General features: G+C 51.0%; 3 protein-coding genes across 3 annotated transcripts; 2 read left to right on the top strand and 1 right to left on the bottom strand.

Moving 5' to 3' along the window:
* Positions 1-3,237: 3,237 nt before the first annotated feature.
* Positions 3,238-3,729, top strand: CCM_03602 (40S ribosomal protein S28; the record flags this gene model as incomplete). Its single annotated transcript, XM_006668753.1, has 3 exons — positions 3,238-3,298; positions 3,487-3,570; positions 3,668-3,729. 3 exons carry the CDS (start codon positions 3,238-3,240, stop codon positions 3,727-3,729), a joined length of 207 nt encoding a protein of 68 aa, XP_006668816.1.
* Positions 3,730-4,860: 1,131 nt separating this feature from the next.
* Positions 4,861-8,531, top strand: CCM_03603 (Rho GTPase activator (Rgd1), putative; the record flags this gene model as incomplete). Its single annotated transcript, XM_006668754.1, has 8 exons — positions 4,861-4,878; positions 4,908-5,142; positions 5,289-5,992; positions 6,046-6,117; positions 6,151-6,769; positions 6,820-7,974; positions 8,031-8,180; positions 8,254-8,531. 8 exons carry the CDS (start codon positions 4,861-4,863, stop codon positions 8,529-8,531), a joined length of 3,231 nt encoding a protein of 1,076 aa, XP_006668817.1.
* Positions 8,532-9,575: 1,044 nt separating this feature from the next.
* On the bottom strand, positions 9,576-15,020 carry CCM_03604 (RNA polymerase II mediator complex component Srb8; the record flags this gene model as incomplete). Its single annotated transcript, XM_006668755.1, has 5 exons — positions 9,576-12,180; positions 12,259-12,830; positions 12,876-13,080; positions 13,134-14,333; positions 14,977-15,020. 5 exons carry the CDS (start codon positions 15,018-15,020, stop codon positions 9,576-9,578), a joined length of 4,626 nt encoding a protein of 1,541 aa, XP_006668818.1.
* Between the last annotated feature and the right edge of the window lie 308 nt (positions 15,021-15,328).

Genomic DNA, 15,328 nt, shown 5'->3' on the forward strand with positions numbered 1-15,328 from the left:
ATAGTATTAATATTCTTTATTACTTTAATAGGCTCCTAGGTAGTTACTTATAGGGTCTTACTAAGTCTTATTAAAAGGTTAGATATAATAAGTATAGTAAATATAGTAATTAGAGTAGCTACTTATAGGTTCTTAACTAGTTAGTTATTAATTAGTTAGTTTATTACTATTAATAATAGCTTATTTTAAATACTTAATTCTAATAAAAAGGGTATTATATTAATATTTATTTATAAAAAGTTTAAAAAGAAGCTTATAACTAAGGCTATATTAGTTTTTAATAAGAAAAAGGTTAAAATTATAAAAAAAGAGTTTATTTATACTTTCTTAGTAAAGTTATTTATACTTTAAGTTTAATTTATTAATATAACCTATTAAAAAAGGAAGGGTAACCTATTTATTATTATATTTAGCCTATTAAACTTAAAGGTAATATTAATTCTATTTAATAAGCTAGGAGGTCTTCCTTTTAGCCTTTAGTAAGAAGTCTAGGGGGGGGGCCTTTCTAGGACTAAGGGGGGGGGCTTATTAGCCTAATAAGTTTAATAAGGCATTATTTACTAACTAGCTTACCTAGCTTACTAAGCCTCTTTTATTTAGTAATAAGGTTTAAAGAAAGTATAGTAAATACTAAATCTTTTATAATTAGGTAAAAACTATTAGTTATTAATAATATTCTATATTAATAGCCTTTTAGTATTTTACCTAGACTAAATAGGCTTAGGCCTAGATTAGGTATTAACCTTTATAGTTTAAGTACCTTTCTTTATTTAGGTTAGCTATTACTAAGTAGGCCTTCCTTTTTAAATAGATATTACTAAAGTATTAATTATATTTAGCTTTTTTATTATAATAATAAGTAATATATTTTATAGTATAGTAATTATAATATTAATAAGGCTAAATAGACTTTAAAAAGGGTTTATAAATAAAGGCTTATATTTAAAAGAATACTCTAGTATTATAAAGGTAGTTAATAATACTTATCTTATAGACTTTAATAATAAAGATAGTTTTTAATTTAACTTTTAAATAGACTTAAATAGCCTTAATTAATATAATATTTACTTTATTAATAACTAAAAACTTTATAATAAAGTTAAAAATATCTTATAAAATCTTTAAAATAGGTATTTTCTTAACTACTATAGAATATTCTTATTAAGTAAGGTATACTTCTTTAATATAAACTATCTTAACCTATTTATTATTCTTAATATAATCCTTTATTTCCTTATAAAAGGAAAGGATTATATCTTTAAAGGGGAGTTAGTAAATAGTTATAATAATATTTACCTTTAAAGCCTTATTAGCCTTAATAATAAGCTTTTATAAATAAAGAGATTAAATCTCTTTTAAGTAGGAGTAATAGCTAACTAGTAGCTTAGTATTATAATAGGCTAAAACTAGCTTTACCTAGAGGCCTAAGGGCTTCTAGGCTACCTCTATATAGAAGATAGGCTAAGGATTACTTACTAGGTACTTTTAAAAGGCCTTTATTATAATATATTAAATAGCCTTAAAGAGGATAAGTTTTATATTTATAATAGCTATTTCCTTTTATATAGTATAGATAGAGTTTATAAGTTTTTATACCTTATTAAGACTTTTTTATAATATTAAAAAGAGTATTTTTTTTAAATCTTCTTTAAAGATTCTTAGTAAGAGCTAGGCTAGATATATACTATCTATATATAGGTATTATCCCTAGATAGGTTTTATAACTATATTTTTAATATTTCTACTTATAATTATTATACTTATAAGCTAAGTACTTTCTAGATTTATAGACTAACTAGTTATTAAGTTAATTTACTTACTAAACTTATTTTTTATATTTTAGCCTATAGGTAGGTATAGAGTAGGTTAGGCCTAGTATCTACTTATAAAGATAATAATATATATATAGCTTTTAGCTTTATTTTATTAATTAAAAGCTAAAATAATATAATAGTTAGTATATATTACTTTGCTTTTACCTTAGCTTATTATAATTATCTTATTTATATTTCTTTATAAGTTAGTTATAAGGCTAGGCTATATTACTTAACTTTTAGAAAAATTATTTAAGGTGCTTTTAGCTAGATTTAAATTAGTAATCTATATACTAACCTATATAAAACTCTATACTATAAAACTACTATATTATAAAGGTAATTCTTTATTTATTAATTATACTTTTATTTTAGTAATTAGCTTAATTATTATATTATTTATATTTATATTTTTCTTTTTAATTATTATTAAATTTAGTATTTTATAAGCTATTTTAAGTAGCCATAGTACTAGCTTCCTTCCTAGCCTTTACTACCTTACTAGCTTCCTTACTAATATTAAGGCCTATATAACGCTGATAGGCCTGGGGCCGAGCTGTTCCCGGCACGTACGGGTTATCCGAATCTTCCGCCGTGAGGTCAATCGAGTCCGGAGCCACCGCCGTCTCGGCCCTGGCCAGTGCCTGTGCGTGACGCTGGCCCTCTGGCTGGCCCTCTGGCTGGCCCTCTGGCCGGCCCTCTGTGCGTTTGTTCGGCCGTGGCTTTTTAGAGGCGTGCGTGCGTTGTGATAGCTTTAAAAATGCGTGCATAGGAGCGGTTTTTAAATTAGGTTAGGATAGGTAGTAGGTAGACACGTAACACGTCTATTAGGTGTAAATTACTATAGGGGGGCTGAAGCCAGCGTCTAACCGCTACCTAGCCACACCTAAGCCACAAATTGGTTAATAACTCTTAGTCTTGTGGTTAATAATTAGAAAAGGCCTATTGTTGGTGGCTCAGTTTGTATCGAACGTCGATTACGTATCGCAGTCTGCACAAAAGAAAGTTTTTAAACGCAGGTGGACCGAGTGATCCGAGAAATTTCAAGACTGCCCAAAAAACTCATCCTTATTTCCGTGCAACCCCGTCGTCAACAGAATTTACACTGGTGAAACCATCACCAGCGCGCGACACTCCGCTAGCCCTAACCAGACTCGCGCGTCCGCTCCCTCCCGACTGTTGAACAGCAGCTAAACCGGATCAACGCCGGCCCGTCAACACCAGAATGGGGCTTTCGGTTGAAGCACGTGATTTAAGTCCTGGGCGGGGCGCGCACGCCAAATCACTGTGGGAAAACCCTTGCAAACGGCACAAAATAGAGGTCATCCACTTTTCAAACACTTGAGAGCGACCTTTTGCCAAATTTCCACACCACAATTGCTGTCCTTTAACCCGACAAAACAACACAGCCAATTTCGTCAAGATGGAAGCTTCAAAGACCCCCGTCAAGCTGGTCAAGGTGACCAAGGTCATTGGCCGTACCGGTACGAATCTTCCAGTTGCCCTTCCGACATAGGCCCACCAATCTTCATATGCGACCCGGGAACACGGCCGAATTTGATCTTCGCTCGCTCGAATGAACCTCTCGCCTGGCGAACCGATTTTCGAAGACAGATTGGCGGGACTATACGACGTCATGGGAACTTTGGCTAATTTTTGTTGCTTCGAATAGGCTCCCGTGGTGGTGTCACTCAGGTCCGCGTCGAGTTCATGGACGATTCTACCCGTTCCATCATCCGCAACGTCAAGGGTCCCGGTACGTTCCCCCGGACAGACTGACGCACTCACGGCGAAATTCTGATAGCTCTCCAAATCCGCAAATTGAATATGCTAACCTGACCTTTCCCCACCAGTCCGTGAGAACGACATTCTTTGCCTGCTCGAGTCTGAGCGTGAAGCCAGACGTCTGCGATAAACGATGTCGGCGGATATTGTGATGATGACGATGCGCGCGCGAGGATGAACAAGTTATAAAAAAAAATCAGGGAGCAGGTCGTTCCGGAAGTTCTTCTACACTTTGGTCGAATAAGACTTGGTCTTTTGGAGTTGCGATTGTAGACAACTGGTGTCTTGATTGAATTAAACAAAAGGAAAGCACGGTGTCGATAGCATAGCCGGCAGGCAAACCCGGTCGGGAATACCTAACCTCATTCATAAACATGTCAAAAAGTACGAACCCGATCCCGAGCGCGCTAAGTGAGGCATACGGTGGATGGTTATGGAGTGGTGCGAGGCGGTGGCTTCTGGTAGGATTTTGCGGATTCGAAGCAATTGTCTCAGCATGGCTTGAAGAAGGTGTGCAGTCGCAAGCTTTTTGGGGAACGAGACAGTGGTCAGCGAGCTTGGCGAGCTGGCAAATCAACCGAGGGACGCTATGATGAAGCAAAGTGCCAGCTGTTGCCTGCAATGCGAACGTCTTAGGCGCAGATCCGCCTGCCTGCGTGTAGGACTCGTAGCAGATACTTGCTCTTACTGTCGGGAAGCGCCTCAATGGCATCGTCGCGCACGTCGTACAGTTCAGACTCTTGTTCTTCTTTAGTACAGTCAATCACCGAAATTACGCCTGCCGTACATGTCGACAACGAAGCACAGGACCTTGCGATGACGTCGTGACATATCTAAGTGGAAAATGTCCATACTCCATCAGCAAGAGGTTCTTGATATTGCACACGACCGGCTGCTCAGTGGTATTGTGCGGGCGACTCACTCCCTGCAATAAAAGTCCAATAATTGATCTACGTTGAATGCGGCCGCGATTGACTTTGCCCTGTTGGCTCACTAATATTACATGTTTCAAGAGCGACAGTCGAAATCCAGTTTGCAGTCGTCTTGCATTGGCGTGTAGCAAGGACTTCTAGCTTATCCCAATGATTTGAACCCGTTGCTTGGCTCGGCTCTATGCTGTTATTTCCAATGGGATTAATATCCTCGTACTAATATTCCTTGGAGGCCAACTCATCTTATAAACATCTTGTTGGCGACGTACGCAAGTGGCCACGACTTAACACCCTGGGCTAAAGGTACCGCGTGTAATTACCACGACAGAATGGCTCGACCAATTCCAGTGAGTAATATAAACCCGGAGATATCTAGACGATAGATTGGCTAAGCCCGACTCAATGGGCTGTGTTGATTGAGCGTCGTATAGTTTCTGAAGACACTACAGGGTACGGCACCTTGCCCCTGTCGCTGCGATACGAGACACTCCAGAGCCTCAGCCCACTTGGCGACGTGGGTTCAGGCACCGAAGGGGCATGCGCCACAATTCTTCAGCGAGACAACCTGCCATGTTCCTTGGAGAAAGTTCCTCGCAGTGCTCTGAACCAACGTCAAGATGGCTGAACTTTTTTTTCGCTGATTTATCACAATTTTAACTATCCAACTAGTTAGCAAATAAAATGGCTGGTTCCAAGTCTCGAGCCTCGAGGCGCGTCATCGTGGCTGACAACTGAGGAGCAAGCAGCCACGCCACAGCCTTCCTTGTTCACCTGCCACTGCCACCACCTCTTCCTGGTGCCACGAAGCTTTGCTGCCCGGCCGCCATTCCACCTCGCATCACTCCCGGGCCCCCTTTGACTGCGACTGCCACGGGTCAACATCCCTTACTAGAAGAACCCTTTGCGCCCTGGAGCTTGCATCGCACAAGCATTGACCTTGCGCCTGCCGTTCAGCGCATCCAAACGCCGCATCTTGCCTGGCACCGTCCGCCGTTACGACAACCTCGGACCCCTCAGACCCTGCTGTCCCCCCGGCCCGAGCGCCTGTCCCCGCGACAACCACGGCCGTTTACCGCGCTCGGAACTCCCGTGGACGGCTCGTCCTTTGCAGCAGCTCCCGCGAGAGTATCCGGCACAGGGGCTCACTCCGCAACGTCAGCAATGTCGTCTGACTTCCGCGGCCCAGGCGACAACGCCTTGCCCATCTCTTCAGGCCCACCCCAGCCATCGCAGTCCGGCGCGCCCGTAGGCAAGACCTCAGAGGACAGCGACAGAAAAGAACCTGTCGCTGATTTGGAGAAGCCCCAAGGCGTCGAGCCCGAATCTGACGACGACAAGAGCGAGGTTGGCGATACCCCTCATGGCCCAGCTCCTGGCGGAGCTCCTCCCGCCGATGCTTCGGCACCCAGCCCAGCCGAAGCTGCGCTTATGAAGCAGGTCAACGCAGTTCTTTCTTCAGAGGTAATGCGACTCCCCGCGTATCACAATGCCGACGAGCTGCTAACACTCGATAGATTGGTATTGCCACCCTGCTGAACCGTCTCAAGCAGAGCCTTGCGTCTGCCAAGGTAATCAATGCGCCAATAGTATGCACTGGCCCTCAGCTGACATTGTTGTAGGAATTTGCGACATTTCTCAAAAAGCGCGCCATTCTCGAAGACGACCACGCCCAGAGCTTGAAGAAGCTCTGCCGCACGACTCAGGAGAACATGCGACGAACAGATCACCGCACAGGCAGCTTTGCGAAATCCTACGACGAAATGATGTTCATCCATGACCGCATGGCCGAGAACGGTATCCAATTCGCAGCCTCGCTCCACCAAATGCACGAGGACCTGATTGAGCTGGCCAACAACTCGGAGCGCAACAGAAAGACGTGGAAGACCAACGGCCTGTCTGCCGAGCAAAAAGTGGCCGACATTGAGCAGGCCATGCGCAAGAGCAAGGCCAAGTACGACTCGCTCGCCGAAGAGTACGACAGAGCGAGAACCGGCGAGGGCAGGCAGGGTGGTGGCAAGGTCCTCGGCGCTTTCAAGGCGCACAAGTCTGCCGCGCAGCAGGAGGAAGACTTGCTCAAGAAGGCCCAAAATGCCGAGCAGGCGTACTACAGCCACGTCCAGACCTTGCAGACGGAAAAGTCGCAGCTCGAGGCGTCGCATCGCCCAGAAGCCGTCAAGGCCCTCAAGGATCTGGTGCTCGAGATAGACTCTGCCACCACCCTGCAGATACAAAAGTTTGGTAAGTTAAAATCGTATATTGTTACCCGAACGACTTCTCATTTTTTTTAGCCGCCTTTAACGAGAAGCTACTCCTCGGCAATGGCTTAATCGTGTATCCGTTCAAGAATCAGCCTGGAGAGACGACTCCCCAGCCGCGAAGCCTTCGCCAGGCCGCATCCTCTATCAACAATGAGCGGGACTTCAACGAGTACATATCGACCCAGCAACTCAAGGTGGCATCTTCTACTGAAGTCAAATACGAAAAGAACCCACTACTGAACCCTCATTCCTCTGGTGCACCCCGACCACACAGCCAGCCCTTTGCCCCTCCCGGCCAGCAAGGTTCCATGTCCTCGTTTGGTCAGGCCAACCCGGCCGCTGCGGGTGGCATGCCCAGTCCAATCGCGCATCAACCGCAGACCATGGGTGCCAGGTCGAGCACTGGCAACTATGGCGGACTCACCAGCCCAGGTGGTCTCGGCAGCCCCCAGAGCCCCGTTGGACCCGGGCAGGTGGCCGGCGTATCGCAAGGCGGATTTCCCGACCAGTCGAGACCCTTTGGCCAGCAGCATACTCGAAGCTTTAGCCAAGGAAACGCTCTTAGCTCGCCTGGTGGTCTTGTTGGCCTGGGAGGACCCCCGCCACAATACGGTGGACGCGGCGGCCCGCCTCAAGCACCCCCTCACCAAAGTGCTCCGCGATACGGAAACGGCCAGCCCGGGGCGCCACCCCAGCTCGGCGCCTTGCCCTTCCAGGGTGGCAACGCTCCGGGACAGCGCGCATCGCCGCAGCAGGGCCAAGCACCCTTTAGACCTCCAGGCGCCTCGAGCGTTCCCAACGGCCCCGGTGAGCCTGGCGCACGCGGATCGCCACAACAAACGACACTGCCGTTTCGACCGCCCAGCGATGTCAAGAGCCCTGTCGGTCTCGGCGGTCCCGGCGCCCACCCCAGCGTCATGCAGCCTGGACCACAGCCCCCGCAAGGCCAGCCGCCGGCGTACCCCAGCGCGCACGGCACCAGCGTCATGGCCAACGCGCCGCCAATGAAGCCCGTCTTTGGCGTCTCGCTGTCCAAACTGTACGAGCGCGACGGGTTGGCCGTGCCCATGGTCGTGTACCAGTGCATCCAGGCCGTGGACATGTACGGTCTTGGCGTGGAGGGTATCTATCGCCAGTCCGGCTCCCTGACGCACATTAATAAGCTCAAGAGCATGTTTGATGCTGGTAAGTAAACCTGTCGAGGCCAAAACACACGTGAATTGTGTGCTGACACGGACTAGACTCGCAGAACCCGGCCCTGGACTTTAGAAACCCGGAGAGCTTCTACCACGACGTCAACAGTGTCACGGGTTTGCTGAAGCAGTTTTTCCGCGACTTGCCCGATCCGATTCTGACGTCGGAGCACCACGGCAGCTTCGTCAATGCAGCCAGTAAGTCCCTCTTCCTTTCTTTCCCTTCTTTCCGCATTCTCCCAAAGACGATCGACTAACCTCGAACACGTAGAACACGACGACGATATTGTGCGCCGCGACTCGCTGCACGCCATCATCAACGCCCTGCCCGACCCCAACTACGCAACGCTGCGCGCCATTACGCTGCACCTCTACCGCGTCATGGACAATGCGCACCTCAACCGCATGAACTCGCACAACCTCGCCGTTATCTTTGGTCCCACGCTCATGGGCAGCGACCCGAATACGGCCATGACGGACGCTGGCTGGCAGATTAAAGTCATTGATACGATTCTGCAAAACACGTATCAGATCTTTGACGAGGACTGAAAGATGACGCTGGGGGTTTGTCTACTTTTTGTCAAGTTGTTTTTACATGTCTCTTGTTTTTGGGGTTTTGGTTGGAAGGAAGAGCTTGGATCTGGCTCTGGTTCTATTTATTCGTACATGTCAGAAGATCTGTTTTCCCCTCCCAGCACGGCGTCATGATGTTGGTCCACCATCTCCCTCGTTGATTTTTCTGCCTTGTCTTGTCATCTTGAAACATCCTTCTTGCTTTGTATTGGTTGGCTTTGTCTTTACGTACTTTTTTCTTTCTTTATATTGTTCAACAACTCCCCCCATCTTTAGCTAGTATATGCTGGTAGCTACTGCACAACGAAAAAAAATACATGAGAAAACAAGACTGCTTCAAATGAGCATAACTTGCGAATTCACGAATACTGGTCTTACGGTAAGGGAATTATATATATATCAATGAATTCTTCATTAATTCAAAAGTTAAAAAACATGCAAAAAATCAATTCAGGGTTAGAGAACAAAAAAAAAACTCCGGTATACTCAGAGCACGCCTATGCATGCGTGCATGTTCTGGTTCGCCATTCAATGATGCGATGCTGCTTTGACACCGAGGACCTTGAGGAATATATATGCTTTCCCACTCCCCCCCCTCCAGCCACGAACCTGTACCCCCCTCCCAATGCGAAATCGGACATGATTTCATTACCCTTGTTCCTTGCCCATTGTTCTTCGTTCCCCCTGTGTGAGGAATACTCCCATGATGAAGTTACAATGAATATAAAAAAGTTGAGCAACTCGCCGCAAAATGGTGAAATATGCAACCCCCTCCCCCAGTTTGCAAACAGGAGAAAAGAAAAAACGCCAACACCGTCTTGCAAATGTAAATTGACAAGATCACAAAAAAAGCAAAGTAGCACAGAAGTGATACAAAGGAGAGAGAATGCGACCAAGAAAACAGGCAAAGGTTATAGTCATCCGTTATTCGTCAGGTGTGCAAGATGTTGAAAAAGTGGTTTGCGCAAAAAAGAGCGTTTTCGTGCGTCGTAATATAGAATGGCAAAAGAACGGCAAAAGTTACTGGATCTTGATGGCCTCGAACAGGCCTAGGGACAGGCTTGTGTCATTATCGCCGACATTGGGCGTCGGCTCGCTGAGCGCCTCCCACCGGCGGAGGGCAAAGTGCGAGTAGCGCTCCTGCAGCGTCGGTCCGATGCCGTACATGGCGGCGAGCCCGCGCGCCGCGGCGCTCAGCGGGACGGCGCCGCGGTCCCTGTGAGCGAGTACGAGGTTGTCGGCGGCCGTTGGGCGCGGCGCGCTAAATAGGTAGTAGATGCGCGGGTCTGAGGTGCCGATGCCGCGGGCAGAGGACCCGGGCTGGGCGAGCACGTTGCGGGCGCAGTGCAGACGTACGTCGTCGGGGAGGCCGTCGACGAGGAGCAGCGAAATGTCAAAGACTTGCTGGGCGAGCTTGCCACGGGGCGGGAGCGACTGCTGCGCCTCGAGCGCGAAGAGGATTCCGCAGAGGACGAGCACGATGCGAGCGCGGGCTTCGTGGTTGTTGCTCGTGGTGGTGGTGATGGGAGGTGGAGCGACGTTACTGACGGGTTTGTTGACGACAGCGGGCGAACCGGCTGCGATGGGAGCGGCCGTGTCTGAGGAAGACGACGAGGACGAGGACGCGTATATGCTGTGGAGCGTAATGAAGCGTAGCAGAAACGGCAGCCAGTGCTTGCGGACGGCATCTTGCGCCGCCGACGAGGCGTCGGGGACGGAGATGATGTCCCACAGGTCGGTGAGCTTGTCAACGAGCGTCGATGTTAGCTGGGCCGACTTGGACGGCGGCTGGCCTGAGATGATGGCCTCGATGACGCCAAGCAGGTTCTGCGCGAGCTGGATGCGGTCCTCGCTCGTGGCGCGCGCGACCAGGTCCGGCGCTTTCGCCGACGGCATCATCGTGAGGAAGCGCCCATGCGCCTGGCTGCGCAGGTGCTGCGTGATGTCGTCGCTAAGGCACGGCAACATACTCGTCCACATAATGTTGCGTGCCTCAATGGCGCTGTCCATAGCGCGGGCAAACAAGTCGAATTGGGATTCCGGCGGCTCATGCTGGCGGGGATCTTGTGGTAGCGAGAGCTCCATGCTGAGACTCAGCTGGCAAAATGGCATCGTGAGCTCATTGGCCAGGCCAAGAATCTTGTCAAACGAGGAGCTCGTGTGCGTGTCGCCGGGCGTGAGCAGCTTGGCGGCCACAGTCCGGATCAGAGCGGCGGCTTCCGGCGCCAAATCCTTCATACTGAGGGCGTCGGCAGCGGCCGTCGAGTTGGTTACGACGAGGACACGGAGCGCCTCGAGCACGTCGTCCTGGCAGGTGCGGTCGTCAAGCGGGAGTGTGGTCGTCGTCGAGCGGCTGCGGAGGATGGAGTACTCTTGCACGGCGTTGCGGATCAGCAGCAGGAGCGCCTTGGCATGCTCCATCTGGGCTGATTGCTGGTAGACGACGAAGCGGTAGGACTCGTCGGCCGTGAGGGGGGTGTTCTTGGGCAGCGGGCGCAAGATGAGCTGCAGGAGCTCCTCGAGGTAAATGGCCGCACCGCGGGGCGGGCCCGCGTCGAGCGCGGCGTGGACGCTCGCGGCGACGGGCGCGGCATTGGCGGTGTGGAGAATGGTGACCATGGTCAGGCAGCCGAGGCTGACGAGCAGCGGCAGCAGTTCCCGCAGCGCGGGCCGCTCCTTGAGCGAGCGAATGTGGCTAACCCAGTCGCTTATGAGCTTATCAAAGTGCTGCGCGTCAAAGATACGCAGGCGAGCGAGGAGCGAGGCGTACACGCGGCGGCTCGCGTCCAACTTGTGCCAGCCGGTTTCGAGCCGGGGCACAATGTTGCGGAAGAGACGGTTCATCGTTGGGTGGTCGATGCTGTTGCCCGTGGCGAGCAGCTTGTCAATCTGCTCCGAGAACTCGCCCTCGGGGTTCGTGGCCTGGCTGACCATGTTGTCCGAGACGGGGGAGCAGGCGTCGATGGGATTACTACGGTCCGTCTGCGTCAGCTCCTGCTGCAGGTTCTTGGCCACGTCACCCTGGTTGGGCATGCGCTGTGCCAACGACGACAGGGCCGCGAGCAGCGGCCGCGCGACGAGCCCGTGCTCGCAGCTTGCCGCTTTGAGCCGCTCGACGTAGAGCGCAAACAGGTCGTCCGCGACACCGACGGCGAGGAGGACCTGGAGGTTGACATTGACCGTGTCGACGCACGCGGCGAGGACCTCCATGTTGGACATTCTGGAGCAGCTCCGGAGAACCTCACCGAGCATAGAAAAGTCGCCGGTAGCTTCGAGAATGGCGCGGGTGGATGTAAACACGTGCAAGGACACGTCAGTATCGAGGCGCGGAGGAAGCAGGCTTTGAAAGGCGTTGCGAAGGTGAGTGCCAACAGCGCTCTTGAGAGCAAAGCTGCTGATGTTGATGCGACGGACAAGTTTGCGAAGTGGAATAGGTTTGATTGGTAAGGTGCCGCCATCGTTGGTTGTTGCGCGTAGTCCGACAGTCTGATTGACACATTGAATGGCCATGGAAATATCACGAGCTTCATCGGCGACGTTGTAGTGGGCGGCGCGGCGCAGCAAGTTGGCGCGATCCGTCTTGCGGTCTTCAGGTATGCAATAGATGGGCAACTCCACCAGAAGCCTGGATGCACATGGCCCTGTTTCTTCCACGTCGGCAGCACTGTGACAATTGCCTCGAGCAATCAGCCACTGGATATACTGAGATACGGAAAAGTGCCCGGTCCGCGCCAGCTCGGTGACTAAGCGGTACACTGACTGTTTTCGTACGACATCGCCGGGCTCTATGGAGTCTAGAGTGTCGAGGATAGCACCGGTCGTGTTGACGCGAAAGCCGCTCCAAGACCGCAGCAGGTTGGTGGCGGTATAAATCTTTTCCAGGCCTGGGCGGTGAAACGAAGTTACCCATTCAATGACCGTCTTGAGGACTTGTGTCTTGTCTTCCGAGGTCGACCAGCACTTGTAGGATAGCTCACGATCGACCTTGCCATACAAAGTGGCGTCTAGAAGCTTGACCAAATGCTCCTTGCCACCAATGGGCGGGGAGGCGGCGCTGGAGACCAAGAGTTCCGAATTTCTTTGGTTGATAGAACGGTATGCTTGCTGTAATGCTCGCGCATCCGTTGGGAGAAAGGCCGAAAGACATTCGCGGTATTTGAACCACTGAAGTGGTTGGATAAAGCTCTCTGGGTTTTTTGCGACGAGTGTCTTGAGGAGCGACACGAGTTGATTCGAGAGGGGCATCAAAATGTCTCGATCGGGATCATTATATATCTGCACAAATTAGCAACGCTCAAAGCATTTGGTACATGGACATACAGTATTCAAGTGGTTTAGTAGAGCAAATACGAGGCGACGACCCGGCTTCCTAGACCGAAGTATGTCTGTCCAACAGATTTGCGCAATCAAGATCCACATGGGTAGCTTGGCTTGGTTGCTGCCTTCCAAGCCTGAGACGATCCAGTCTAGGTAATGATCCCGGTCTAATAAGTGTTCAGAGTAGAGTACAGTAGCGAGGCGGATGCTTGGCATGGGTTAGCGTATAGAACGACGGTGACACTTGGTTGCGCAACTTACGAGTATGTCACTCTGCGCTTCCAGTCAGGCTCGCCAACCGAAGAGACAATAGAATCGACAAACTGTTCCACAAAGATGGTCCAGTCCCTAATCCACTTGAGCTCGTTTCCCATGGCCAGTCCGCTGGTGACGCCCTTGCGTTTGAAGGACCGAATCTCGTTGGCGCCGACGCACTTGGCTAGCCATATGGCTCGCTCGGTGGGCACGTTTTTGTTGAGACACTGGTCGAGGAGAGTTCGACCGCGAATACCATGGGGAATGGTGCGGCTGAGGCGGCGTAGTGAAATGGTCGGGTTCGCCAGATCCTTGAGCCACACCTCACGTTTCGTATCGGTGAGTGTGACGCGAGGAGGCGGCTTGAAGGTGGACGGGGCAGTGATTTGGCCACGGTTTCTTCGTTGGTTGAGGACTCCCATGAATATGGTGGACAATGCATTAAGACCCGTCTTCTGCTTAAGAGACGGGTAGACAGCAAGGCGGGCCGAGGAAGTCTCGTTTTGGCTGCCGCGGTCCCAGGTTCCCTTTTGTATTGCCTCGGTGCTCCATTCGTCCTCGTGGTGGCGGCCGTTCCAGGGAAAGAAATCGGCGTTTCCGGAGAAGAGACCCTTATTGAAGGGGTCGCGGTGGAGGGTGTCAGGCTTGTTGGTTGAGAGGTATCGCGGCGCGGGGGGTGGCACCTCAATCGTGTACTGCTTCGGCTTGGAGTCCCGCTTGAGGAGTGCCGTTGGCGGGGCGGCCGTCTTGTTGCTGGGGACGAAGCGCTGCAAAGGCGCTCGGCGGCGGGGCATGGGCATCGGGGGGATAGCCGAGTCGGCGTGGGAGGCGCGGGACAGGGCTGGGCTTCCGTGGCCGCTGGCATCTGTGCTCGAGTCGAGGGCGGCGCTGTGGGAGAGAAGCGAGGGTGTGCCGAGCGGCGAGTCGGTGGCGGGGCCGGGGGTCAGGCCTTCGTCGTTGGAGAGCTCGATGCGGAGCTTGGAGCCAGCTGTGCGTCTCGGGGTGGCGCCATGGCGGCTGGCGGTGCTGGCCTGCGATGAGGTTGTCGAGGCGTCGGTCGGGTCGGTCGGTTGGCTGTGGTGGTCATCCTTGCGAACGGGCGAAAGGGGCGGCATGTACGAGGACGACAGGCCGCGCTGGTGAGCTTGAAGGGCCGAGCCGGAGGGCGCCCGCGGCTGGGCTCTTGGCGGGACGCCCATGGAATTCCTAGAGCTCATGCCGTGCAAGAGAGAGGAGACGCCATCCCGGAGCAAGGTGGTGCTATGCTGACAGTGTTGGCTCGGAGCGCGAGGGGGGAGGACTTGCGCAACAAGAGAGGCGAGCCCAGCGTCTCAATCGATGTGTTTATGCGATCCGAGGTGAGCCCCGGTGATGTGGCCAAAAGACGCAACGTCGATGGTGGGTGTGGCGGTGGTGGATGGTTTTTGGTCTTCGGTGTCGCCGCGCGGGACTTTGAAGCGCAGCCAGGCTAGGTAGGGCAGCTGCGGGGCCGGCCGGGACAGAGGAAAAAGAAGAGGGTTCAATAGAAGAGGTCGAAGCGGAGGATTCGACAATTCGATAGAGGCGGGGGCGGCGAGAAGGAGCGGGTGAGTCGAATCATGGGCAGGCGGTAGGGCGACGTTGGGGGAGAGATGGCCGGGGGTTGAAGATATCGTGGAGAGAGCGGCACGCGCAGTTTGGAATTGGGTGGAGGTCCTGGAGGAGGTGCGGAAAGCGGTTGTTCCAAAACGGGTACGTACCGTGTGGGTGGTGCGGTGGATGAGTAGGGAGTTGATATGATTGGTGAATGGTGAGGCCACCACAGATAAATTGAGTGTGCTGTCTGCCTTGTATGTACCCAAGTACCTACCTACAGCAAATAAGTGTGTGCCAGTCTGAGTCGCTCTCAGCCATGACAGATCGATCTGGGTGCCTATTCGTAGAGTGCACCGACGTTTTTCTTTTGACCTTTTTGTCACACAGGATTTTTTTGCCAACGGAGTTGATGTCAAATCCATCCACACATTAAAGACTGTTACAGACGTTGTGCGAGGGATGGGGCAGTGCGAGGTGATACCGATTAGGTACCTACGTGCTATCTTGGGCAAGGTACCTGTTGGCACCACGCAAAGCATTGTACAAATTATTATTACGGATTACGGAATACCGGAAAGACCTCGCAGGATACCCTGAATCCACCCCCAACCAACTCCTGTAACGAA

The sequence above is a fragment of the Cordyceps militaris genome, assembly GCF_000225605.1.
Source record: "Cordyceps militaris CM01 unplaced genomic scaffold CCM_S00002, whole genome shotgun sequence".
NCBI classification, from domain to species: Eukaryota; Fungi; Ascomycota; class Sordariomycetes; order Hypocreales; family Cordycipitaceae; genus Cordyceps; species Cordyceps militaris.